General features: G+C 42.2%; 1 protein-coding gene across 3 annotated transcripts in view; it reads left to right on the top strand.

The window, feature by feature from the left end:
• Positions 1-7632: 7632 nt before the first annotated feature.
• The window catches only part of nod2 (nucleotide-binding oligomerization domain containing 2), a 55191-nt gene continuing 36462 nt past the window's right edge, over positions 7633-26361 (top strand). The window contains exons 1-4 of one of the 3 annotated variants that reach the window (XM_073070032.1): positions 7633-7747; positions 16107-16639; positions 18186-18288; positions 23181-25002. In XM_073070032.1, coding sequence (XP_072926133.1) covers positions 16121-16639; positions 18186-18288; positions 23181-25002 — 2444 coding nt within the window. In that variant the 5' untranslated portion in view covers positions 7633-7747; positions 16107-16120. Of the gene's footprint in view, positions 7748-16106; positions 16640-18185; positions 18289-23180; positions 25003-26361 lie in introns of those variants that run through there. The other 2 variants (XM_073070034.1, XM_073070035.1) reach the window with 2 other exon arrangements.

Here is a 26361-nt window from a genome sequence, read left to right as displayed (position 1 = left end):
TGCTGGAAATCCAAACGAACACACACAAAATGCTGGAAGAACTCAGTAAGTCAGGCAGCATCAATAAAAATGAATAAGCAGAAAACACTTTAGGCCAAAACCCTTCTTCAGGACTGAAAATGAAGTGGGAAAATGATGGAATGAAAAGGTGGGGAAAGAGGATAGCTAGGAAGTGATGGGTGAAGCCAGGTGGGTAGAAAAGGTGGGCTGCAGTGGAGAGTGGACCGTGGGAGAAAGAGCAGGAGAAGGGGACCCATGGGGAGATGATAGGCAGGTAAGAAGAGGTAAGGGGACAGAATGAGGAATACAAGAGGGGAAGGGAAGGGAGTTTTTTTGCTGGAAGAAGAAATTGATATTCATGCCATCAGGTTGGAGGCTACCCAGACAGAATATAAGGTATTGCTCCTCCTTTGTGGTGCATGTGGACATGTCAGAAAGGGAATGGGAATTGGAATTAAAATGACTGCCTGCCGGGAAGTTCCGCTCTTGGTGGAGGGAGCAGAGGTGATCAATGAAGCTGTCCCCAACTGTGGTGGGTGTCACCAATGTAGAGGAGGTTGCATTGGGAGCAGCAGACAGAATAGATGACCCCAGCAGATTTGTAGGGAGTTTCCTCAAGGATTGCTGGATCTAGAAACATAGAAAACCTACAATACAGGCTCTTCAGCCCACAAGCTGTGCCGAATTTAAGCTGTACCTTAGAATTATCTAGGCGTTACTCATAGCCCTCTAATTTTATAAGCTCCATGTAGGCATCCAGGAGTCCCTTAAAAGACCCTATTGTATCCGCCTCCACCACAGCTGCCAGCAGCCCATTCCATGCACTCACCACTCTCTGCGTAAAAAACTTACCCCTGACATCTCCTCTGTACCTACTTCAAAGCACCTTAAAACTATGCACTCTTGTGTTAGCTTTTTCTGGGGAAAAGCCTCTGACTATCCACACAATCAATGCCTCTCATCATCTTATACACCTCTATCAGGTCATCTCACATCCTCCGTCGCTCCAAGGAGAAAAGGCCGAGTTCACTCAACCTATTCTCACAAGGCACGTTCCCCAATCCAGGCAACATCCTTGTAAATCTCCTCTGCACCCTTTCTATGGTTTCCATGTCCTTTCATGAAGTGAGATGACCAGAATTGAACACAGTACTCCAAGTGAGGTCCGACTAGGGTCCTATATAGCTGCAACATTACTTCACAGCTCTTAAAATCAATCCCACAATTGATGAAGGCCAATGCACCGTATGCCTTCTTAACCACAGAGTCAACCTGCGTAGCAGCTTTGAGTGTCCTATGGACTCGGACCCCAAGATCCCTCTGATCCTCCACACTGCCAAGAGTCTTACCATTAATGCTATATTCTGCCATTATATTTGACCTACCAAAGTGAAATACCTCATACTTATCTGGGTTGAACTCTATCTGCCACTTCTCAGCCCAGTTTTGCATCCTGTCAATGTCTCGTTGTAACCTCTGACAGCCCTCCACACTATCCACAACACTCCAACCTTTGTGTCATCAGCAAATTTACTAACCCATCCCTCCACTTCCTCATCCAGGTCATTTATAAAAATCACAAACAGTAGGGGGTCCCAGAAAAGATCCCTGAGATACACCATTGGTCACCGGCCTCCATGTAGAATATGACCCGTCTACAACCACTTTTTGCCTTCTGTGGGCAAGCCAGTTCTGGATCCACAAAGTAATGTCCCCTTGGATTCCATGTGTCCTTACTTTCTCAATAAGCCTTGCATGGGGTACCTTATCAAATGCCTTGCTAAAATCTGTAGGAAGGACTGTTTTGGGCCCTGAACAAAGGTGAGGGAGCAGGTGAATGGGCAGGTGTAGCACTTTGGCCACTTGCAGTGATAAGTGCTGGGAGGGATTGTGTTGGTAAGTGTTGATAAGTGTTGGTAGGGATGAATGGACAAGGGAATCATGGAGAGAGCGATCCCTGCGGAAAGTGAATTGGGGGAGGGAGGAAGGTAGGACCCCTTTGGAGATGAAGGAAGTTGCAGAGAAATATGAGTGGAATGCGGTGGCTCATCGGGCGGTAGGCAAGCACAAGAGGAACTCTATCACTGTTAAGGCAGCAGGAAGATGGGGTGAGCGTGGATGTTTGAGAAATGGAGGAGATGTGGGTGAAGGCAGCTTCAGTGGTGGAGGAAGGGAAACCCCATTATTTGAAAAGGGTGGAAAACTCTGATGTTCTGGATAGGAAAGCTACACCCTGGGAACAGATGCGGTGGAGACGAAGGAACTGAGAAAAGGGAATAGTGTTTTTTAGAAGGTAGGGTGGGTAAGGTAAAATCGAGGTAACGGTGGGAGTCAGTAAATGTATAAAAGATGTTGGTTGACAGTTTGTCTCCAGAGATGAAGACTGGTGTAGGCAGAGTTGGTGAAATTGACAAGCTCCCAGGTGAATTTAAGGGCAGGGTGGAATTTGGAGGCAAAGTTGGTGAAATTGACAAGCTCAGCCTGGATGTATGATGCAGACCAATGCAGTTGTCATGTAGCGGAGGAAGATCAAGTGAAGTTAAGGGCAGGGTGGAAGTTGGAGACGAAGTTGATTAAGTTGACGAGCTCCCAAGTGAATTTAAGGGCAGAGCAGAAGTTGACATGAATGGAATTAAACATATATGTTCCTGTTTTCAAATACCTTCTGCTGCTAACTGGCATAAATGAACACAAATAAAAATCAAAACACTGCATATGCTGGGCTTTGAAATAAAAAAAACAGGAAATTCTGGAGCACGGGAAGTCAGTCAGCATCGGCAGTAGTTTTGGGCACGGTGCTTTCCCCCAGATATGTAGGGAAGTCTTATCTCTGCACAGTTGCTGATTGAGCCAAAGGTATCTAGCCAATACTCCCCTGTGGAGAGGCGCACAGCCCCACAAGTAGGGAGGCCAGATGTCCGGCTTTGGGACAGACAGTCCAGCTTTTGAACACTCTGTCCTCCGTCTGGTGCCAGCTCGAGCCAGACGTTAATTTGTCTTTCTTTTTAGGGTCTGACTAAAAATCTTATATAAATTACCTCAGATATATACTTAAAACAGTGGGAACTGAAAGCTATAACAACCATTAACGTATTTTTGTTATATGTAGTTGTCGTTGTCAACACTGCTGATGACGCAGTGTACGAGACACGTCCGTGTGTCCGAGAAGGTCAGTCTGCCCAAGGCCGCCACCGCTGTGGAGAGTGGTTGACTTTTTTGTTCTTGTTACAAGCACCTAAAGAAATGCCAAAAAGAAAGACTATATTTAACCATGAATGGGCCAAAGAATTTGGATTTATTGCTAAAAGCAGAGAAGGTGACTTTCATGTTTTTTGTACACTATGCTGTTGTGATGTGGAGATTGGCAGTAACTTGGGGAAAAAGTGCAGTTGAACGACACGCTACCACAGATAAACATAAAGTTAACACTCGTACTGCTGGTACGTCATCATTGTTATCATTTTTCTCCCCAGCTCGATCAACTCAAGATGACAAAATCTTGGCCGCAGAACTGTGTAAAGTGTATCATGCTGTGAAGCATCATCAGTCATACAGAAGTGTTGATAGTGGAGTAAAAGTTGACAAAGAAATATACAGTGACTCATTGATAGTGAAAGGTGTAACATGTAGGAAAACTAACTCTGTGTGAAAATATTCTAGCACCGTATTCTGTACAAAAGCACATGGAGTTATATCAAAGAACATGGCTTGCCCTTTTCAGTAGCAACAGATGCTTCAAACAAAAGTGCAACAAAGTGTTCCCAATACTTCTGAGATACTTTCATTTTGAGAAGGGAGTGCAACATATGTTACTTGACTTTTACAGCGATAACAATGAATCATCTGAGGACATAACAAATCAGCTGCTGGTTAAACTAGAGTTGTCAGGTCTGGATCTGAATAAACTGTCTGCATACACTGCTGACGATGCAAGTGTAAACTACGGAAAACACAACAGCATTTATCAAAAACTGAAAATGGCTCAAAAGAACATTATTGCTGCAAATTGTCTGGCCCAGATTTTGTACAATGCAACAAGATTTGCTACAGGAAAACTGGAAATTGATGTTGAAAATATTGTGCTCAAAGTGTACAACCGTTTCAGCATCTCAGCTAAAAGAACAGCACAGTATTCGTGGATGTTGATAATTGTAATCTGTTACAGCATGTTGTGACGAGATGGCTCTCTCTTTTGCCATCTATTGACCAAATACTTAAGTGCTGGGAAGTCCTAAAAAGTTATTTTCAGAGTCTAGGTGAGGAGGAGTGCCCCAAGTTACCGTGGAAGTGCTTTGGAGATGAAGGAAATGACTGTGAATCGTCAGAGATCTATTTATTTGTCCTTAGTCACACTTTTAAATTGTTCTCAGACATTATTGGAGCACTAGAAGCCAAGTCATTCAGCATAATTTCAGTATTTAAGCTAAAGCAAACTTGAGAGAAGAGTAACTATGTAAAGATGTAACTATGAAAATGGACAAGGGAGAGCCAGTGGATGTAGTGTACCTGGACTTCCAGAAAGCTTTTGATAAAGTCCCACATAGGAGATTAGTGGGCAAAATTAGGGCACATGGTATTGGGGGCAGAGTACTGACATGGATTGAAAATTGGCTGACTGACAGGAAACAAAGAGTAGTGATTAACGGGTCCCTTTCGGAATGGCAGGCTGTGATCAGTGGGGTACCGCAAGGTTCGGTGCTGGGACTGCAGCTGTTTACAATATACATTAATGATTTAGATGAAGGGACAGGTTGGACGGATGGACAGGTTGGGTGAGTGGGCAAATGTATGGCAGATGCAGTTTAATGTGGATAAATGTGAGGTTATCTACTTTGGTGGCAAGAACAGGAAGGCAGATTACTATCTAAATGGAGTCAAGTTAGGAAAAGGGGAAGTACATCAGTCAATGAAAGCAAGCATGCAGGTACAGCAGGCAGTGAAGAAAGCTAACGGCATGCTGGCTTTTATAACAAGGGGAATTGAGTATAGGAGTAAAGAGGTCCTTCTGCAGCTGTACAGGGCCCTGGTGAGACCCCACCTGGAGTATTGTGTGCAGTTTTGGTCTCCAAATTTGAGGAAGGACATTCTTGCTATTGAGGGAGTGCAGTGTGGGTTCACAAGGTTAATTCCCGGAATGGTGGGACTGTCATATGTTAAAAGATTGGAACGACTGGGCTTGTATACACTGGAATTTAGAAGGATGAGAGGGGATCTGATTGAACATATAAGATTATTAAGGGATTGGACACGCTGGAGGCAGGAAGCATGTTCCCGCTGATGGGTGAGTCCAGAACTAGAGGCCACAGTTTAAGAATAAGGGCTAGGCCATTTAGAACAGAGATGCGGAAAAACTTTTTCACCCAGAGAGTGGTGGATATGTGGAATGCTCTGCCCCAGAAGGCAGTGGAGGCCAAGTCTCTGGATGCATTCAAGAGAGAGTTAGATAGAGCTCTTATAGACAGCGGGGTCAAGGGATATGGGGAGAGGGCAGGAACGGGGTACCGATTGTGTATGATCAGCCACAGTGAATGGCGGTGCTGGCTAGAAGGGCTGAATGGCCTACTCCTGCACCTACTGTCTATTGTCTATTATAAAGGACTGTTCTTTTGGCTTTGCAGTGAACACCAAGCTTAGCCAGCCTACTCCTGATGTGTCTAAGAAACGTGAAGCAGACTTCATTGTTTTCCATGAAAGAGTCATAAAGTACTTAAGTGACAGGTATGACTTCTCTGAAAACAGCTTTCATAACAAAGTGTCAAAATTGAGCCGAACAAGTGCCATACCTTTTGGAGAATTCTGTGATGCAGTCAAGGCCTGTAACCTTTAAGATATTGATATAATTATATGAAGAGTTTGGGACTGTGGAGGCAATTATCAATACTCCTGAGATGGTAGATAGCCATAGTGAAGAATGTTATCTCAAGCTGTTCAGCAAATCTGAGGTCTCTTTTACAAACCTGAAGAAGGTGAGTGCTTATATCCTCTCTATTCCATGCAGCAATGCTCACACAGAACGAGTTTTTTCAATGACGACCTCAGCTTGGAGAAACGAGAGAAACCATCTGCAAGTGGACTCAGTCAAAGCAGAGCTCCAAATATGTAACAACTTCTCAGAAGAGTGCCCAGCCATGTACAAAAAAACTCCTGGCCAACAGAAAACTCCCGGAGCTGGCAAGGAAAGGGCAAAAATACCAAAAATAGACATCCATACCTGGCAGTCCATGGAAGGCCTAAGTAGGCTACTTCCTTTAGTTTGTGAAGTTAATTTGGTTGGCATATCTGCTTCAGAGGGAGTAAAAATGAACATTCATTTCTTTCAGTTCAAACACGAGGAAATCTGCAGATGCTGGAAATTCAAACAACACACACAAACTGCTGGTGGAACACAGCAGGCCAGGCAGCATCTATAGGGAGAAGCGCTGTCGACGTTTCGGGCCGAGACCCTTCGTCAGGACTAACTGAAAGGAAAGATAGTAAGAGATTTGAAAGTAGTGGGGGGAGGGGGAAATGCAAAATGATAGGAGAAGACCAGAGGGGGTGGGGTGAAGCTAAGAGCTGGAAAGGTGATTGGCGAAAGTGATACAGAGCTGGAGAAGGGAAAGGATCATGGGACGGGAGGCCTCAGGAGAAAGAAAGGAGGGGGAGCACCAGAGGGAGATGGAGAACAAGCAAACAACTAAATATGTCAGGGATGGGGTAAGAAGGGGAGGAGGGGCATTAATGGAAGTTAGAGAAGTCAATGTTCATGTCGTCAGGTTGGAGGCTACCCAGCCGGTATATAAGGTGTTGTTCCTCCAACCTGAGTTTGGATTCATTTTGACAATAGAGGAGGCCATGGATAGACATTTCTTTCAGTTCTTTACTTATACTGTATGAATGCATTAATGTGATGTTCAGAATGATGAGGGGGGATCTTATTGAAACATATAAAATTCTAAAAGGATTGGACAGGCTAGATGCAGGAAGATTGTTTCCAATGTTGGGGAAGTCCAGAACGAGTTTAAGGATAAAGGGGAAGCCTTTTAGGACCGAGATGAGGAAAAACTTCTTCACACAGAGAGTGGTGAATATGTGGAATTCTCTGCCACAGGAGACAGTTGAGGCTGGTTCATTGGCTATATTTAAGAGGAAGTTAGATATGGCCCTTGTGGCTAAAGTGATCAGGGGGTATGGAGAGAAAGCAGGTACAGGGTTTTGAGTTGGATGATCAGCCATGATCATACTGAATGTCGGTGCAGGCTCGAAGGGCCGAATGAATCTTGAATAGGAAAAAGGGCTCTGGCAGAAAATCACTGATTTATATAGGCAAAAAAAAAGTATCATGTTAGAATTCTTGTTTAATAAAATAAATGGAAGTGATCATCTGTTTGCATTTGTTGTTTTTGCAATACGGTTTAAATTTTTTTTGAAACGCAATGTATATATCCTTTTTGGAAATTTGGAAATGGCCACCCTATCCGCAAGTCTGACACAGACAGATAAATTCCCCAATGACCTAAGTGCTTGGTGGTGTGCCAGGATAAAGCCATGTCCAGCGGCTGTGAGAGGAGAACGCGCGCTGTACGAGAGCTGGCGACAGCCTACTTGTACCCAGCCCGTCGATTCCTCCGCTAAACATTCAAGCTTCCGCTGCGGGGCGTTGCCGCCAGATTAATGAGACTGGGGTTGTCGAAACTAACCGTCAGAATGGGGAAGTTTGAGCCTGCCGTTTAAGGACAACACCTAAAAGTGCGTATGTCGCATTAAGGTAAGTTCCCACATTTATCTTTTACTGAAGAATGGTACATCGGTGACATGCTGCAGGCATAATGTTTAAAAAGAAGTTCCGAGCAGCTGCCATCGTTTTTCTTGCTGTAAACTTCCTATTCTGAAGTCTCGTGCAATAACTAACCTATGACCTCTACTTGCTGACCCACACTGGTTCCTTGTTGACAATGTTTAACTTTCTTTTCTAATCGCTCAGTCTTTATCATCACTGAATCTGTAATTTTCTCGTGCCCTATTATAATCTTCTGATATAGCAATACACTTCTGAATGCAATGAAAGACTATAAGCGTGCAGTTTTTTATCGGAGGGTGGGGGCTGCATTTTCATTCTTTGTGTTATTAGGTAATTGTGTGCTGTGTTTGTGTGTCTTTAATGGATGCGGGACTGGAGGGTGGGGACTGAAATCTGACCCTCCTAGCCCCATTCTGGACACATTCCTTGATTCACTCAGCTGATCAGGAAGTGTTTGTGGGAAGAGAAGTAGTTAATTTTTCAAGTCAAAACCCCTGCACTAACAGTGGGAAAGTGGAAGAGCAAGTTAGTCAGTCTTAAATTGTAGGGATAGGCAATATTATATTGATATTGTTTCCTGCACTCATAGAAGTTGAAAATATTTTTACTGGCTGATTTCAATACTTGTAGGTTTTAATCACCATCCCAACTGTCTCCATCTTTGCCCTCCCTGGTTCCATTTGCCTTTTATTTTCTCTCCTCCTTTGCCACCTATTACTCTACCCCTTTAAATTTCCCAGTTCACAGTTCCTCCTTCACCATCAGATCATTCAAATTCCATCTTTCCACCTGGGTCCTCATAGAGCCCATCCTTTTCCCTTAACCATCAATTTCCTTCTGCTGTGGTTGATCCCCCATTTTCACCTGTTCTACTCCCAGACAATGCAAGAGTAGAGTCCCCGTGGTTCACAACTTGTGCCCCACCTGCCTCCTCATTCATTGAAACATCCTTCACACATTCCATCTTTCATCAAGATTGCATCATCAAATGCTCCTTCTCTCCCTCTTTCATCATTGTAAAGCAGGGGCTCACACCCTTTTTTTAATGCCCTGGACCAATAGCATTAAGAAAGGGGTCTTTGGACCTGCTTCTAAGGGCCTTTATCCTGAAAAGGCAACTATCTTTCTCTTTCCACAGATGCTACCTGGCCTGCTGTTGTCACCATTTTCTGTGTATATTTCAGATTTCCACTACCTGCAGTCCTTTGGTTATCAGTGGGCATATTAATTTCCTCACCTTCATATACCTGAGTTAACTTGCTCCACCATATACAGCCACCACTAAAGGTCTGAGCTGTGCAATTCCGTCCCAAAATCTCCTTTTCTTTCTTTATTATACTCCTTAAAGTGTGTTGCTCCGGTGAAGCCTATGGCCTTCTGCCCTATTATCTCCTGAACATTACTCAGTGCCAACTTTCATTTCATTAATTGCACTCCTGAGAATCATTTTGGAAAGTTTTGTGAGTGTGGAAGTTGCTTCACTTGTTTGAGTAACTATCCACATGATGAAATTACTGAAGTTTGTGATTAGCCAAGGGCTCTGGAAATTCCTGTCTCATCACTTGTCACACATTTGTCAAAGCTCCCAGCTTCCTGGTTATACATCAGTGAACCTATTAAAGAACATAATTCATTAATCTTAGTGAACGTAGATGTTTGGGCAGGTGGGGCTCATTAGCCTGGGAAGGCAGCACACCTAGAAGAAGGAAAACTGATTTTAAACCTCCACTGCCTTGTGGCTACACTCACTCATGGAAAAGGCTTCGGGAGTAAACCCTGAGGAAGAAATCTGGAGTCAGATTCCCTAAGGCAGCCTGATGTTGATTAAACATCGTGCTGGCAGCTCCTGCAGTTCAGCTGTCATCAAAACATTAGGCCTGCCATCTCTTTTGACGTCAGCATCTGGACAGAGAGGGGGATCGTGAAGCTCGGGCAACTCGTGGTCTTCGTACATCTCCTGCACAGGATTTGGTGACGCCAGTCTCCACAAGCGACTCAAGACCTGGGGCGATGGGCGAGTGCTGATGGTGGCAGGCTAGGAGCCACCAGTCACAGACCTACACTCAAAGCCAAGACAGGATGGTCACTCTCTTCTCATGAGGTAAGGGCACCTTGGCAATGGGGCAGCCCTCTTCAAGGACTGCATTGCTTCCCCCTCACAGGAAAGGGTCTGGAAGAGGTGACCTTAAGAATGCTTACCTCACTTATCTTGTCAGCATACCACAGCTAACTGGACATCTGGTTTGCGCTCGAACTACTGTACCTCAAAAACCACAAAAGAGAGAAGAACCACCAGAAAGCCAAGCAAACTCTGTGTTGGAACCTGGAACTTCCGGACCCTCATGGACCACAAGACCAGCAACAGACCAGAGAGGTGAATTACACTTGTAGGACATGTGCTTCAGAAGTACAATGTCGACATTGCAGCACTTGGTGAGACACTCCTAATTGAGACTGGTATTTATTCCCCCCTTGTTCAATCCCTTCCCACCTATGTTAGTGACACTTCTCACACTTTGAATTTTTTCAATGATATTAAGTTACCTGCCCCCCCCCCACCTTATTTTCACCATGGATATCCAGTCCCTATATACCTCCATCCCCCACCAGGAATGTCTCAAAGCTCTCTGCTTCTTTTTGGATTCCTGACCTAACCAGTTCCCCTCTACCACCACTCGCCTCCGTCTAGCGGAATTAGTCCTTACTCTCAATAATTTCTCCTTTGCCTCCTCCCACTTCCTCCAAACCAAAGGTGTAGCCATGGGCACTCATATGGGTTGCAGCTATGCCTGCCTTTTTGTTGGCTTGGTGAAACAGTCCATGTTCTAAGCCTATACAGGTATCAGTCCCCCACTTTTCCTTTGCTACATCAACGACTGCAATGGCGCTGCCTCCTGCATGCATGCTGAGCTCGTTGACTTCATTAACTTTGCCTCCAACTTTCACCCTGCCCTCAAATTTACCTGGTCCATTTCTGACACCTCCCTCCCCTTTCTTGATCTTTCTGTCTCCATCTCTGGAGACGGCTTCTCTACTGATATCTACTATAAGCCTACTGACTCTCACAGCTACCTGGATTATTCCTCTTCCCCCCCCCCCCCCCCGTCTCTTACAAAAATGCCATCCCCTTCTCACAATTCCTCTATCTCCACCGCATCTGCTCTCAGGATGAGGCTTTTCATTTCAGGATGAAGGAGGTGTCTTCCTTTTTTAAAGAAATGGGCTTCCCTTCCTCCACTATCAACTCTGCTCTCAAATGCATCTCTCCCATTTCATGCACATCTGCTCTCACCCCATCCTCCCGCCACCCCACTCGGGATAGGGTTCCCCTTGTCCTCACCTACCACCCCACCAGCCTCCGGGTCCAACATATAATTCTCCGTAACTTCTGCCACCACCATCGGGATTCCACTACCAAGCGCATCTTTCCCTCCCCCATTCTTTCTGCTTTCCGCAGGGATTGCTCCCTACGCAACACCCTTGTCCATTCATCCCCCCCCATCCCTTCCCACCGATCTCCCTCCTGGCACTTACCCTTGTAAGGGGAACAAGTGCTACACCTGCCCTTACACTTCCTCCCTCACCACCATTCAGGGCCCCAGACAGTCCTTCCAGGTGAGGCAACACTTCACCTGTGAGTCGGCTGGTGTGATATACTGCGTCCGGTGCTCCCGGTGTGGCCCTCTATATATTGGTGAGACCCGACGCAGACTGGGAGACTGTTTCGCTGAACACTTATGCTTGGTCTGCCAGAGAAAGCAGGATCTCCCAGTGGCCACACATTTTAATTCCACGTCCCATTCCCATTCTGATATGTCTATCCATGGCCGCCTCTACTGTCAAGGTGAAGCCACACTCAGGTTGGAGGAACAACATCTTGTATTCCATCTGAGTAGCCTCCAACCTGATGGCATGAACATTGATTTCTCTAACTTCTGTTAATGCTCCTCCTCTCTTTCTTACCCCATCCCTTATTCATTCATTCATTCATTCATTCATTTGTTCCCTCTTTTTTCTTTATCTCTCCCTTTTTTTTCCTCTCTCTGCCCCTCTCTCAATCACTCCTTGCCTGTTCTCCATCTCCCTCTGGTTCTCCCCTCCCCCTTTCTTTCTCCCTAGGCCTCCGTCCCATGATCCTTTCCCTTCTCTAGCTCTGTATCCCTTTTGCCAATCACCTGTCCAGCTCTTAACTTCACCCCACCCCCTCCTGTCTTCTATCATTTTGCATTTTCCCCTCCCCCTCCTACTTCCAAATCTCTTACTATCTTTCCTTTCAGTTAGCTCTGACGAAGGGTCTCGGCCCGAAACGTCGACTGTACTTCCTATAGATGCTGCCTGGCCTGCTGTGTTCCCCCAGCATTTTGTGTGTGTTGCTTGAATTTCCAGCATCTGCAGATTTCCTTGTGTTTGCATTTTTAAAATCACAGAACGTGTTTCTCTGGAGTGGCAAGAGAAAGGATGAGGCTAGAGAAGCTGGAGTTGGCCTCAATCGTCAGGAACCTGGAGTCCCTCCTCAGAGGCTCAGTGCTTAACACCATCATTCCTACAGTTCTGATCAGAAAGCTTCAGAACCTGGGTCTCTGTATCTCCCTCTGCAACCAGACCATCAGCTTCCTAACCGGAAGACCACAATCAGTGCAGATTGGGAATAACATCTCCACCTCGCTGACAATTAACACTAGCACACCTTAGAGATGTGTGCTTGGCCACTGCTCTACTCTGTCTACTCCCATAACTACATGGCTTGGCACAGCTCAATTGCCATCTGTAAATTTGCTGACAATACAATCATTGTTAGCAGAATCTCAGATAGTTATGAGAGGGCGTACAGGGGTGAAATATACCAGCTCATTGGGTGATGTTGCAGCAACAACCTTGCACTCAGTGTCAGTAAGACCAAAGAACTGATAATGGACTTCAGAAAGGGTGAGACAAGGGAACACACACCAGTCCTCACAGAGGGGGTCAGAAATGGAGAGAGTGAGCAATTTCGTGTTCCTGGATGTCATTATCTCTGAGGACCTAACCTGGACCCAACATATCGAAGCAACTATAACAAAGGCGAAACAGCGGCTATATTTGATTCGGAGTTTGAGGAGATTTGTTATGTCACCAAAGACTCTCTCAAATTTCTATAGATTTACCATGGAGAGCAATCTAGCTGGCTGCTTCACTGTCTGAGAAGGGCTGGGGGGCTACTGCACAGGATCGAAGTAAGCTGCAAGCAATTGTAAAATTAATCAACTCCACCATGGGCACTAACCTCTGTAGTATCCAGGTTTTCTTCAAGGAGCGGTGCCTCAAAAAGGTGCTGTCCATCGGTAAAGACCCCCACCATCTAGGATATGCCCTCTTCTCATTACTATAATCAGGAAGGAGGTACAGAAGCCTGAGGGTACACACACAACGGTTCAGGAACAGCTTCTTCCCCGCTGCTATCTGATTTCTGAATGGACATTAAACCCATGAACACTGCCTCGCTACTTTTTATTGTATTTGCTATTTTTTTGCACTACTTATTTAATTCTTTTCTCTCTCTGTTATCATGTATTGCATTCTTCTGCTGCCGCAAACTTAACAGATTTCATGACGTGTATTGGTGGCAGTGATTCTGATTTGGAATATGAGGTGTTGCTCCTCTAATCAGAGTTTGGCCTCATCATGACCGTAGAGGAGACCATGTGCAGACGTGACAGACTATGATTGGGAAGTTGAATTGAAATGGGTAGTCACTGGACGATCCTGCCTCTTGTGACAGACAGAGCTCTTTCCTTTGTTATTGCTGATGTTAAAATCCCTATACTCCCTGTCTATTATCACTGTGGGAGTATCTGCATGATTCAGTTTTACTATTTAAGTAGGAGGCTCTCTACTACCTTATTTTGAGCTGTTCAGAAGGGTATATCTCGTTTGACTTTCTAGCAAAACCCAGGTACAGATCACAGTTCTTTCCGCTGTTGAATTTGGATGTGTTCAACGATTGTAATTGCTCTGATAACTTGAGACTCGACTGTCATGGTAATTCAAACTGGCTACTTTTGGAGGTCACTGAGGAGGAACTGCAATCATATCCATCGTGTCCTGTTATTGATATTTTAGCAGGTGTTATCAGGAACTCTATATAAGCATCAATGAGGAAAATAGATCATCATTAACACTAGCCCCCAAAGAAAATGCTAAATCAATTTGAAGCTAAGAAGTTGCTTTAATTGTACATTTACACTGAAGGATAGTTTAAATTGCATATTTGATTAGTGTAGGAGGATCACTAGACACTAGAATACTACAGCATAGTACAGGCCCTTCAGCACTCGATGTTGTGCCGACCCATATATTCCTTTAAAAAAGTACTAAACCCACACCACCCCGTAACCCTTTATTTTTCTTTCATCAGTGTGCCTGTCCAAGAGGCTCTTAAATACCCCTAATGTTTTAGTTTCCACCACCATCCCTGGCAAGTCATTCCAGGCAACCACAACCCTCTGTGTTTTTTTTAAAAAATTACCCCTGATGTCTCCCCTAAACTTCCCTCCCTTAACTTTGTACATATGCCCTCTGGTGTTTGCTATTTGTGGCCTGGGAAACAGGTACTGGCTATTCACCCTATCTATGCCTCTCATAATCTTGTACATCTCTGTCAAGTCCCTATCAAATTGATTTATATTGATTCTTATGGTATATTATTGCTAATTCTTAAATTAAGGTAATTAACTACAAAGTCTTTGCTTTTTAATTGCATAGTGCTTGCAGCCAACCAGATAAGTGGGTATTGCTGAAAAACACATTAATAACCATCGCTAAATTCCTGTTTTGTTCTTGGGGGCATGTTTCTCCCTTGTCTTTCTGGCTGAAACTGCAACCATTGGAATAGCTGATCAAGGCAGTCATGGGTCCTAGACCCATGTAGTGGCAACGGCAGTGGCCTAAGTTTGCCAAACTGATGTAGGCTGTGGTATGTTTAATTGATTTGAGGAAAAGTGTTATTGATAAGAGCATTGGTCATGATTGTACAATAGCAGTACATTTTAGCTACAAAACATAAGTTTACAATCAATCAAGTTTATAATCAGGGTATGTCCTACCCTGTCTAAATTGAACAATTGTCAGTGTACTCTGTCTATATCGACCTCGACTACAAAGAGTTAATTCTCCTGACTGCCATATTTCCCCTTTCAATACCACAAGCCAACTTAGGTCTTGCATAGAGTATAGGGAACATAAAGGGGAATGAGTCATTTAAACTCTCGAGAGTACTGCACAAATCCAACAAAAATCAAGGCTGGTCCATACTTGGTTTTAGCTCCACTCTGCTAACTATTCCTCATAATCCAAAAACACATTGGTCTGGCTTTTGATAATACTCAATAACTCAGTCCCCACAAAAACCTTGGTTTGAGAATTTTGAGGGTTCACACCCCTTTGAGGAAAGATTGCTCTCACCTCCATTTTAAGTGGCTACTGTAGAGTTATTCATGGAGAGAAGCATTCTCTCAGCTTCCACCCTCGAAACATTCACTGAATCATTCAACTTACAATAAGATCACCTTTTCATTTTTCTGAATTTCAATCTTTCTCCTATGACAACTTTGCAGGAATTAATCTAGAAAACCTTCACTAAACTGCCTTTGGTGAAATGTTCTATTTTGTTATGAATGCTATATGCATTCATATAAAGAGCCATCAATTTTGCCTATCTTACAATTTTCCCTTTTGACTTTATTTGCAGGTGCATTCTTGTATTTATATGCTTAATTCTTACCCATCATTTTCTGGTTATGAATATGCAAACACACATATATAATTTTCAAATTGTTTTCCATCAATTTGAACCCTTTTTCAATGTCTCTGGCCCAAGTTCTTCCAGCTAACAAGGGCTTCTCAACCTTCCGTCCAGTAGCACTTCACTAACTGATTTTAATCACTGCAGCAAAGGAAAGCTTTGTAATTGACAAAAGTTTCTACTTAACTTTATTTGATTCTTAAACTGAGTGTTTTCATCAGTTACTAGAATTGTATCCTTTTTTGTGTCAAGCTCATGTTAACAATTACCCATTCTTTTGTCAGATTTGAAGAGCTCAAAATAACAGATGACTTGCCTACCCACACCTACTGGGGTGGATTTCATCACTCACTTGCCACTGAAAAGTAAATGTTGCAACAACTATTTTCAAAATACCTGTTCAGTGATACAAGGCAGCATTTGTAATACCAAATTTTGTGTGAATTCTTATGGTTAAAGAGTAACTGCATTAGCATTTATGGCAGTTTCTTTTAAAGATATTGGAACAGTGTGTAAAACTTAATGAGTTTATTTTCTTTGCCTCAGTAGGTGATCTGTCCATGCTAAAATGCCCTAACTTTGGGGCGGTAAGTGGAATGTGCGCCGATCGGCTTCTTCAGGCACAAAGATATAAATTCATCACTGTTCTTGGAAGAAGCTCAGTAGAAAACTTTGAGACAGTCCTTGATCATTTATTAGCATGGGATCTTCTAAACTGGGAAGAATATGAATCTGTGAAGTTACCACAACATATGCCCAGTTCCAGTCGCAAACTCCTTGACATCATAATTTGTAAAGGGACAAGAGCCTGTGAACTTTTTGTCATTGTTTTGAAAAAAGTGTTTCGTAGCTCGCAGCTGAGTGATTTGCTGCTGCTGAACTATAATCCTCCAGAAGAGACTGATCAATCTACAACTGTGTCATTAGCTTCCCAGACTCTTCAACAACACAGACCAGACATAGTGAGAAAGTTGCATGGGCGGACAGCAGCTCTATTAGCATTTCTGCGTGACTGTGGCCACTTTTCCAAGTATGAATGCGACGAGGTTCAGTTGCCAATATACACACCTTCGCAGCAGGTACATGAACTGGAAGAATGAGCTATGTCACTTCCTACAACAGTTTAGTGAAAGGGAAGGATCAAAGACATCTGAGATTGATTTTGTGATTTTTGGAAGAATCTACAGTAATGTTCATGAAAGTAGATTATAATGAGAAGGAATTTTTTAAAAACATAATATATTTCACTGCAATATCAGACCATGACTCAGTAAGAGGAGCTGTGCAATATAGAATTAAAATTCACATATTTAAAATTCACAGCAGTTTGGAGAGCTCCATAATTAACAAAGATCCTATCTTTTAGCTTCACTCCACTTGTCTAACAGACTTTCTATAAAGCTGAGTTTCTTCAAGTCTCGTATCTGCCTCAATTTTCCTTCCACCTTTGGGTGTAGAGATTTTTTGGTCCAGCATGATCTTTATTACAGTATTAACTGTCAGATAGTCATTACAGGTGGTTGGGTAGAAACAGTCTGAAAATTGTTTAAAGGTCAAATAATTCCACATTTTAATACAGAATTTAAGAAAATAATTATTAATTAGCATGAGGATAAATCAAGTTCCTTCAATAAAGGATTTTCTAAAAGTGAGTGAGAGCGCAGATACTGAGCAGAAGTTTTATTTTTAAGGTGAATGGGCTAGTAAAGGCGCCTAATTACTATTTTGCTATTCTGCCTGGCTTCCACAACTAACTTTCCACCCCTAAATTCTATTGCATCAGCTTTCAAGGCTGCCTCTTCAGACAGATATATGGTATTTTGCTTAACTCGTCTTTCTTGCCTTGTGTTCTGTTACCAGACTTTTTTTTAAGTCCCTACCCCTCTGCTTCATACCATAGTAGAATTGACTTTTAAGACCCATGCTTTCAAATTGCCACGTGACTTAATACTCTGTACATCTGTGCATTTGCTGCCACTTCTCTGCTACCTGCCTGCTGCACCCTCTCCACTTCTAATTCACTGACAGTAAGCATGATCTGTGACTTTCTCCTCAGCACTTGAATCTTGTGTTCCTCCTCAAGTTCCACGGCTGGCTTTTGATCCTTGTCTTTCTGGCACATCTTTTTCATCCATCCTTCATTTCTGTTTCCTTCGCCCTCTCCCATCAACTCTTTCTTATGCTCTACAAGTAAAGGGTTACTTCTGAGTAAGAATACCAAAAAGTCAGGATTTCTTTGTATGATTTTTTTTTGTCTGTAGTTGATTGTTTTTGTTTCAAAGTCAAAGTACATAAATGTTGTTATATACCACCCTGACATTCATTTTCTTGCAGACATTTAAGGGAAAATAAAGACATACAATATAATGTATAAAAAGATATGTACATGAAGACTGACAATCAATGTGTGAATGTTCAGTGCTCTGACTAAAGACAATAACTTCTGAAAGATTCAGGCACTCGTGTTTGTCAGAGCTCTTAGCAAATTATTTTCTTTTGTATTGTTAAATTACATGCTATCCTCTCTGCTGCAATGTATTCATTCGAATGTGAGTTGTTAATTTTTGTGTGTTCTGCCGTTCCTGTCATTTCATTTTTTTGCTGTGTTCAATATTTCAATGTCAGGCACGAAAGCTTCTAGATCTTACTAGAGGAAAAGGGGATGATGCAGCTCATGTCCTATTAGAGTATATTGAATCTGAACCTGGACATATCAAGCCTGTGCTCGGTAAGAAATATTGCCAGCTTCTTCAAATTGATTTACTATCTGTACTGCAGATACATGGGAATATTGTTTAAAGGGTTTTCCACGTAATAATTCCATAGCTTTTGGTTTAGTTTATGCTCACTTGACTACACTAACTCTTGCCCTGCTTCCTGTGTTTAACTGCATTTTTCCAGTTTCAGTAGGTCCCTGTAATATCAGAGAATGGACGCAATATTCAATGTGAAATTCTTGCTCTCCGCAGACATCCTCAAAACAGAAGAAAAAACCCAGAGAATGAATGACAGAAAAAATAGGCAAGAACCCCAAAGCCCCTTACCACCCTTCCACATGCAAGCAGCATCAACCCTTCCCCCATCCCCCCACTTATTCTAGCATTCCCACCACCCACCATGCAAGCAAAAGCAAAGCCCCCAAAGAGAGACTATGGTCTACAGTCCGTCAAAAACTAACTGTTTGCTCCAACATTTCAACATCCCACAGGCTCACTCTCTCACTAACAAGGGAGAGACAGATATCTCTCCTTCCACAGCGATGTGTTATGGTCTTGTTGCAGTTGTGCTTTCCTAGATCTCCTTAATTATTGCTTTCCTTCCACCTTGATTAACAGGGCTCTCATTTGCATTCTACACTCATTCCCCCCCTCTGTCCAGTTAGGGTATCCTAACTGGACAGAAATCCATTGATTTCTGTTTACAATGAGCTCTACAATTAAGCGTTCATTGACCTTGAGGGTAGGGAAATTCCAAGAGTCATCAGTTACTGATTTGTGCTCTTCTCAGTGCTAAGCAGTATACTCCTTGTTCTGAGGTAATGGTCCCTCTTTTTGGACTCCTCGGACTGGGAAGATTTCATCCTTGCATCTTGTCTGTCAAGCCTTGAAGGAAAAAATGTAGTCTTAATGAGCTCTCTGTGCTTCTAAACTCTGGAAATGGCAGAAGCAATATATTCTCTTCAGTGTTGAGTAATGCAAGCCCACCATCCCTGGAAGCCTGAGCTCTTTTCAATCACAAGTACATATTCTTATAGTTAAGGAACAACCTATTCCATCCTAGTTATGTAGACATACAGATTGTGATGGTGTGACATGCATAATCTTAACTATTTGGTATGAAACTCCTCTTCTTGGGCACGCACGTGGGCAGTTTGAGTACAGCATGCTTGTTGCTACCCTGTACAGCAGTGCTATGATTAGGAATCTGTAGACAGCAAATACCAAAATTAGAGGCTAGTTGTTTTGGAAGGTATTTCTGTGAAGGTAATATAACTTTTTATTCTTTTTAAACCGTTTTAAGTGATGGATTCAATCAAATCTTCCTGCTCTACTGCATTGTTCCGAAGATAACCCTGTTCTTCCGACTTGTTCCACGTGGGATCCAGGGCAGGGAAGTGGACACACTGAACCTTCATCATTTCAGTCATTTTTCTGTCCTAGATGCCAGTATACTTTGTCCCTATTAAAGCAGCATTATCACAAGGCCTTCCATCTAGAAAGTCCTGAATGTGATAACCATAACCCCAGGAGTAGTTTTGGACCCCGTATCTAAGAAAGGATGTTCTGGCATTAGAAAGGGTCTAGAGGAGGTTAATAAGAATGATCCCAGGAATGAAAGGATTTCTGCTGCAAAATGGCATGTTTAAGTGAAGGTGTGGTTTTGGAGATAGCATTATGTACTTTTCAGATTTGGTTTCCCTTCAACACTAATGGTTTTCATTCCCAGAATTGATTTATAGTCCTAGGTTTCACAATCTGCTGCAGGTGATGCATTGCAAACCATGGAAAAAATGTTTCTCTGTGCCTCGTAGCAAACTGGCATTCCCAACCCCTCTGGGGCTCCATCAATGCACACCTTTGCAAGCAAAGAAATTTCCAGCCCAGATTTCATTAGCTCCATTTCTCAGTCACGTCACTAATTCCCCTGTGGATTTTTCTCCTGCTCCTGTGTTCACAACTTTGGCAAATGTTTTTCAAGTTTTGCTTTGTTTCATTGCAAAGTGTTTCTCCTCCTTCTGATATCTCTTAACAACAAAACCCTTAGTATTTCCATAATCAATGGTGCTTTTATTCTTCTCATAGTGTGATGCTAAGGTGCCAATTTGGATGCAATGTTCCAGTCCGTCAGGTCTGATCATTATGCTGTTGGTTTTTAATAGCAAGCATTTGTATCAGTATCATCATTTCTTTTCAAATGAAGATCAAATATCTTTCCCTAAAAGATGCCTCTAGATCATATATGTCAAACTCAAGGCCCGCGGGCCAAATCCGGCCCGCGGTGGAATTATCTTTGGCCCGCGAGATAATATCTAATTACTATTAAAGCTGGCCCCAGTAATCGAAGCGCCTATGGCGTATGATATGGCTAATGCTGAGTTTATTCAGGTACCAGGTTTTCAAGGTTTTTAGTGTTTATTCGGCAGTCTTGCTCGGCAGTCTTCTTCATAAGAAACGGAATTTGTAAAGTGAAACACTTTGTAATTATAGCAGAGACTGAGACACATGAGAGCAGGCTGAAAAAACGGAGGCAACGAAAGCTGCGTTCGCACGCGTCCGACTGATCCGGCCCGCATGAAGCTGCATTTTGCTCAATCCGGCCCGTGACCTAAAATGAGTTTGACACCACTGCTCTAGATCCTTATTGATTTGTCTTGACAAATATTTGCATGTTTCCTAACTATTGTGACCTTATCTAATAGTTGTAAAGAAAGAGAAGTGAGTAATTGAGATAGAAGTATGAATTGTGTTGGGTAATGAAGGTGACATTTTCCAAATTTCCAAGTCGCTGATCACTTTTTCTTCTGCCATATTGCAGCCTAAGCACATACAAGTTAATTTAGTCCCAAGTGCCTGGGTTCATTTCATTACACTTGTATTATTAATTTGCTGGAGTCAGATCCAAAGAGCCAGATCTTCCATGGACTTTAAAAGAATAGAGGGCCATGAGATCCACTTGTAAAATATTAACAGCTTATTGGAGATAACATTGTTATTGCATATTGATTAATATTTCATAATGCATTTGCACTTTAAAAATTCATTTTAAGCATGAATGGCTGATATATTAATTGCATAATGTTGCTTTAATTTTTTTTTGAAATTGAGAAGCATCCCCCCCCCCTCCCCGTGAAGTAAAAAGGCAACTGCAACTATTATGAGATATTTCATATTATCATTCTGGAAAATCAGCTGGGCATTTCTGACCATGAAGGCTTTAACAGGATTTCCATCATGGGTGCATGGGATGATGGCATGGCAACAGTCCTGCCATCATAGCCTCCCTAGCACAGCCGTGGACTGAGATATTTGCCACATCAATCCAATGGCTTAGCTTCATCTTGTATCCCATGATTCTAAGTAATTCTTCTCCATCACTTCAGCCATGCTATCCTGATTCTGCCCCATTCTGCCACTCGTATCATTTCATGCTGTGCTCTGAATGTCCTCCATGCCCAGCCATAGCCTTAACCTTTAGAATCATTGAAGTTTACAGTGGTTGGTCATTTACTATGTGAGACAATATGGTGCACCAGAATTACTGGGCAATATAGATTTAGTTCATTAAGTTATGAGGGGGGGAAATGCTACAGCTTCAAAGACAAAAGTAAACAATTCTACCAAAATTCACAAGTGCAATTAAAACTATATGTCTTTGTTAAAGAAGAAGTTTAATGCAATATAACATTCTGAGCAACACCGATAACTTTGACAACCAAGTCCAGTGCCTGGCCTTTAAGTGTGGCCTGGCAAAACTGTTTCTATTGGCAAGAGAAGGGGTTATGGCAGGCTACTGGCATGTTAAAACCAGTAGCTTCAGGCAGATGAGGCTAATCAGGAGAAGGAAAGCTCTGACCTCAAACCCCTGCTGCTTTGCGGCCTTACTCGGTCATGAAGACGGCTTTGAGAGTAAACTTTGAGGGAAAAAGCCTCACCGGGAGTCCCTAAGGCAGTCCTACATTGAGTTCAATGCTGACTGGCAACCCCTGTGACGCACGTCGCTGGTGCCCAGCAGTGTCGGTTTCTGCCGTTCCTTTGGATTCGTCAGCTGCTTGGAGAGGGAGAGCCACTTACATAGGCAACGGTTTGCTCTCCATATTGTAATGCCTTGGCTTGTGTTTCACAGGTAGACAGCAGCAAAACAATATCCATGGCTGACCTGACCAAGGGAGGGCTTCAAGATCTAAGTAGCAAAGCATGAAACCAACCTAATGCCCCAGATGATTAAACATGATCTATAATTACGAGCCCATCATATATTTCAGCACACTATAGTTTGTTCGAAAATTCAGTGACATGGAGATTGCACAGATGCGCATGTGTTTAGACATCATGTAAAAGGCCTTTCTGGCCTAAGTGATTTATGCTCATTTCATAAGAAAATAGGTGGGGGGGGGGGGGTGGAATGTGGATCACTCAGCCTGGAAAGGAAGGGCTGGACAGATTACATTATCGGTAGGCTAAAGAGTAAATCAGTTAATTACTTAACCTTAAATCCTGAGCAGAGAAATAAGAAACATTTTGTGCAGGTTATGCTTCTGCCATAAGTGGTGAGAGTCAATTAGCAGCGTTGCTTTATTTTAAAACATGGCAATTGTGACCTATGTTGTTGGCAAAACATTACACTACATTTAACACATGGTTGATTATCCTATTCAGAAAGCTTGAAAATCTTTTTAAAAAGTGCACATTTGTAAATCTCAGCCATTTCTTTAATTTTTTGAATGGTTTCAGTATTAGTCTCAGTCTTTTCCGATCTACTGGAAATTGCATACTAAAAGATGAAGTGAGACTCATTTAACTATGGTTAATGCTAATTGCAGTTTGGCAAAGTAATGTACCAAAAATAATTTAAAGAGTGGCAGTCAACATCCTTCCATTTATATTTTATTATTTTTTTCAGATAATGCATGCATAAAGTATCAGGATAAGTTGCGTTCAACTCTGGCTGCCCAGTCCCGATTTCTAACTAATTATGCAGGAACAGAAAATATGTGTCTGGAGAATGTATATGTGGATTGTATACTGGAAGTAACCAATGCTACTTCAGAAAGTGGCTCATTGCGGTCTCTTATTGGGCTGGAAGATATTTTTGGAGCAGCCGGCATATTAAATAAAGATGCAGATATGGTGTTGATCATTGGGGAAGCAGGAAGTGGGAAAAGCACTTCACTGCAGCAAGTGCAACAACTATGGGCAACAAAACAAGCATTCCAGGAATTCACATTTGTATTTGCATTCAGCTGTCGAGGGTTAAACTTCATTGATACAGAAGTTTCACTCAAAATGCTACTGTTCGAACATTGCTGCTGGCCAGGTGATCATCAAGATGTGGTTTTCCAATACATTCTGGATCACCCTGAAGAAATCCTGTTCATGCTCGATGGATTTGATGAATTTAAATTCCAGTTTACAGATGAGGAAAGGCACTGTTCACCCACCAAGACTACCTCTGCATTGAATCTAATCTTTAATCTCCTCCAGGGAAACTTGATGAAAAACTCTAAAAAAGTTATGACCAGTCGGCCAAGTGCTGTAACTGCCATGTTAAGGAAATACCTACGGAAAGAAATTACTTTAAAAGGCTTCTCACACAAGGAAATTGAAGAATTTATAAAGAAATATCATGGCAACTCCTCAAATGCAGAGCATATTTTGTATTTTGTTGAGGCAAACTCCGTTCTTCATGGGCTCTGTCACGTTCCCTTCTTCTGTTGGATTGTATCGAATTGCCATCGGCAGCTAATGCAGAACGCTGGTGACTTCACTCAGACTATGACTGACATCTATCTTCTGATCTTGGATCATATTCTATTGCATTTTGCACACAACAGCCATGGAGTAAATGAAATTCTACCGAGCCAAATTGTGACCATCTTCCGTCTTAGCAAATTGGCGATGGATGGTTTAATCTCCTGTAACTATGTGTTTTCAGCTGCACAACTACAAGAGGCTCAGATTTCTAAAGAAGACATTTCTTTGGGATTTCTTGTTGACAGTCATAGTTTTTCCCAAACAGGCACTGCCACTAAGAAGAGGAATTACGAGTTTCTTCACATTACTATCCAATGTTTCTTTGCTGCACTCTATATCACGTTAAGTGATAATATGGGAGAATCTACCCTTTACTTGCTGTTCAAATCTAGAGAGAAGGAGAAGTTGCCCTGCATGACATCAGCAGCTTGCATTGAGAGATTCCCATTCAGTTGTCTCCAGTCTCACGGGCAATCGGCAAGGAGATGCGAAACCATGTTACTGGAAGCAGAGAAATCAAATCTTCAAATAACAGCAAACTTTGTTTCTGGGCTTTTGTCAGGTAAACACAGGAATCTGATACAGAAGTTCTCAGGCATCCCAAAGCAATCGAAGAAGTGCAAACTGGTTAAGAGTTACTTGGCAAAGGGCATAGAGAAACACTTCTTATCCATACCACCAGCTGTGGGTGAGGAGAAGAAAAGCATGCACGCCTTGCCCGAGTTTGTGTGGTGGATCAAATGCATTTATGAAATGCAGGACAATGATTTAGCCAAACACTCTGTTAGCAATCTGGAGGTGGATCACTTGAAGCTGACCTATTGTGGAATAGGGCCGATTGAATGCACTGCCCTTGCTTACGTCCTCAAACACTTGAAAAATCCTGTGGGATTACAGTTGGATTACAACTTGGTTGGAGATATAGGAATTGAACAGCTACTTCCCTGCTTGAGCAATTGCCAGTCTATTTAGTAAGTGCTTTTAGCTGAAAATTGCAGTTGCCAATATTAGTAAGTAATTATGTTCCTTTGTCATTGTTTTGTCTCTTATTTTGCGAATGGCTTTAAATTTAAATGTCAGTATATTCCAGTAGTCTTTTACAATAATTGACAACAGCATAGGCAAGTAAACTATGGCTTTGACATCTAAGGTTGAGTCCCTTGTTCATTGTCATTGCTATAGTAAAAGACTAGAATTTTGCAGAACATTGCTGAAAATTTTCTGCATATATTGAAAATCAGATTTCAACATATTCGATTCAGAGCATACCATCATGAGTGATGGAGAAAATTAACACAATTAGTGCAATATCTTCTCTAAAAGCAAGCATCCCTAAAAAATAGACAGTTATGATGTTAGTAAAAAAGACTATTTCCTTACTCAACTTGTAACTCTTTCAAGAAAAAAAAGGAAAAAAGTCCTGAATTTTGTTTTCTATTTTTGACCTGGACTTTACCTTAGTGTCTAGTATTCCTGGCCCTGAATCAAGTGGTTATAATTCTGAATACTGTTCCAGAAATTTGACTACATGTCTCTGTATCTCAGTTTGTTACTTAGGGAATGATCCACACTTAGAAATTCTTCCTGAAATCTCTATCATATATGCTACATACTGCACAATGAAATGTGATCTTGAAGGCAACTACTAAATGCAATTAGCATTAAAATTATAGCATAGTCCTTTCTGCATATGATGTGCTACGTACAAAGCCACAGGATGTGCACAATTACATCAACCTGTGTGCAATACAAGAATCATGTCACTTTGGCAAATAATTCCTTGCATATTTTGGCCATTATCAGCATATGCAGTGAACATTAAGTTGACCTTTACTGAAGGGCTGAATGTTACTTAAAGGGCCAGTTCTTATTTAGCCCAAAGTCCTTGAGTTAGCCAGAGCAATAACACCTTCAATTCTTAATTTTAAATTCTCCGATCTGAAATGTTGACTCTGGTTCTTTTTCTACTGATGTAGCCTGGCCTGCTGAGTACCTTCAGTATTTTCTGCTTTTGTTTTAGTCTTCCAGCATCTGTAGATTATTTTCTTACTGACACTTTCAGTCAATTGAATGAATCTATTACTCTTTTAAGCTCTGTGACTATGCTTCCTGTTCCTGACCTGATGCCCCACTATCAGTTTGATTTTGCATGGTGTGTCAGATGAGCATGATGACCAAGCCTACTAATTAGATTGCAACTTGGAAATAGCAAAAAATACAAAGTTAAATACAGCTCCTCAGGGTAGAACATCATCCAGGAAATCTTGTTACTTTGCACTCAACTTTAATGGTAAAGCCTGATTTATGGATGGGTTACCTGCAAATTTTAT

Source organism: Hemitrygon akajei, chromosome 17 (genome assembly GCF_048418815.1).
Source record: "Hemitrygon akajei chromosome 17, sHemAka1.3, whole genome shotgun sequence".
NCBI classification, from domain to species: domain Eukaryota; kingdom Metazoa; phylum Chordata; class Chondrichthyes; order Myliobatiformes; family Dasyatidae; genus Hemitrygon; species Hemitrygon akajei.
The sequence above is the reverse complement of the archived record's forward strand: the minus strand, read 5'-3'. Positions and strand labels throughout refer to the sequence as shown.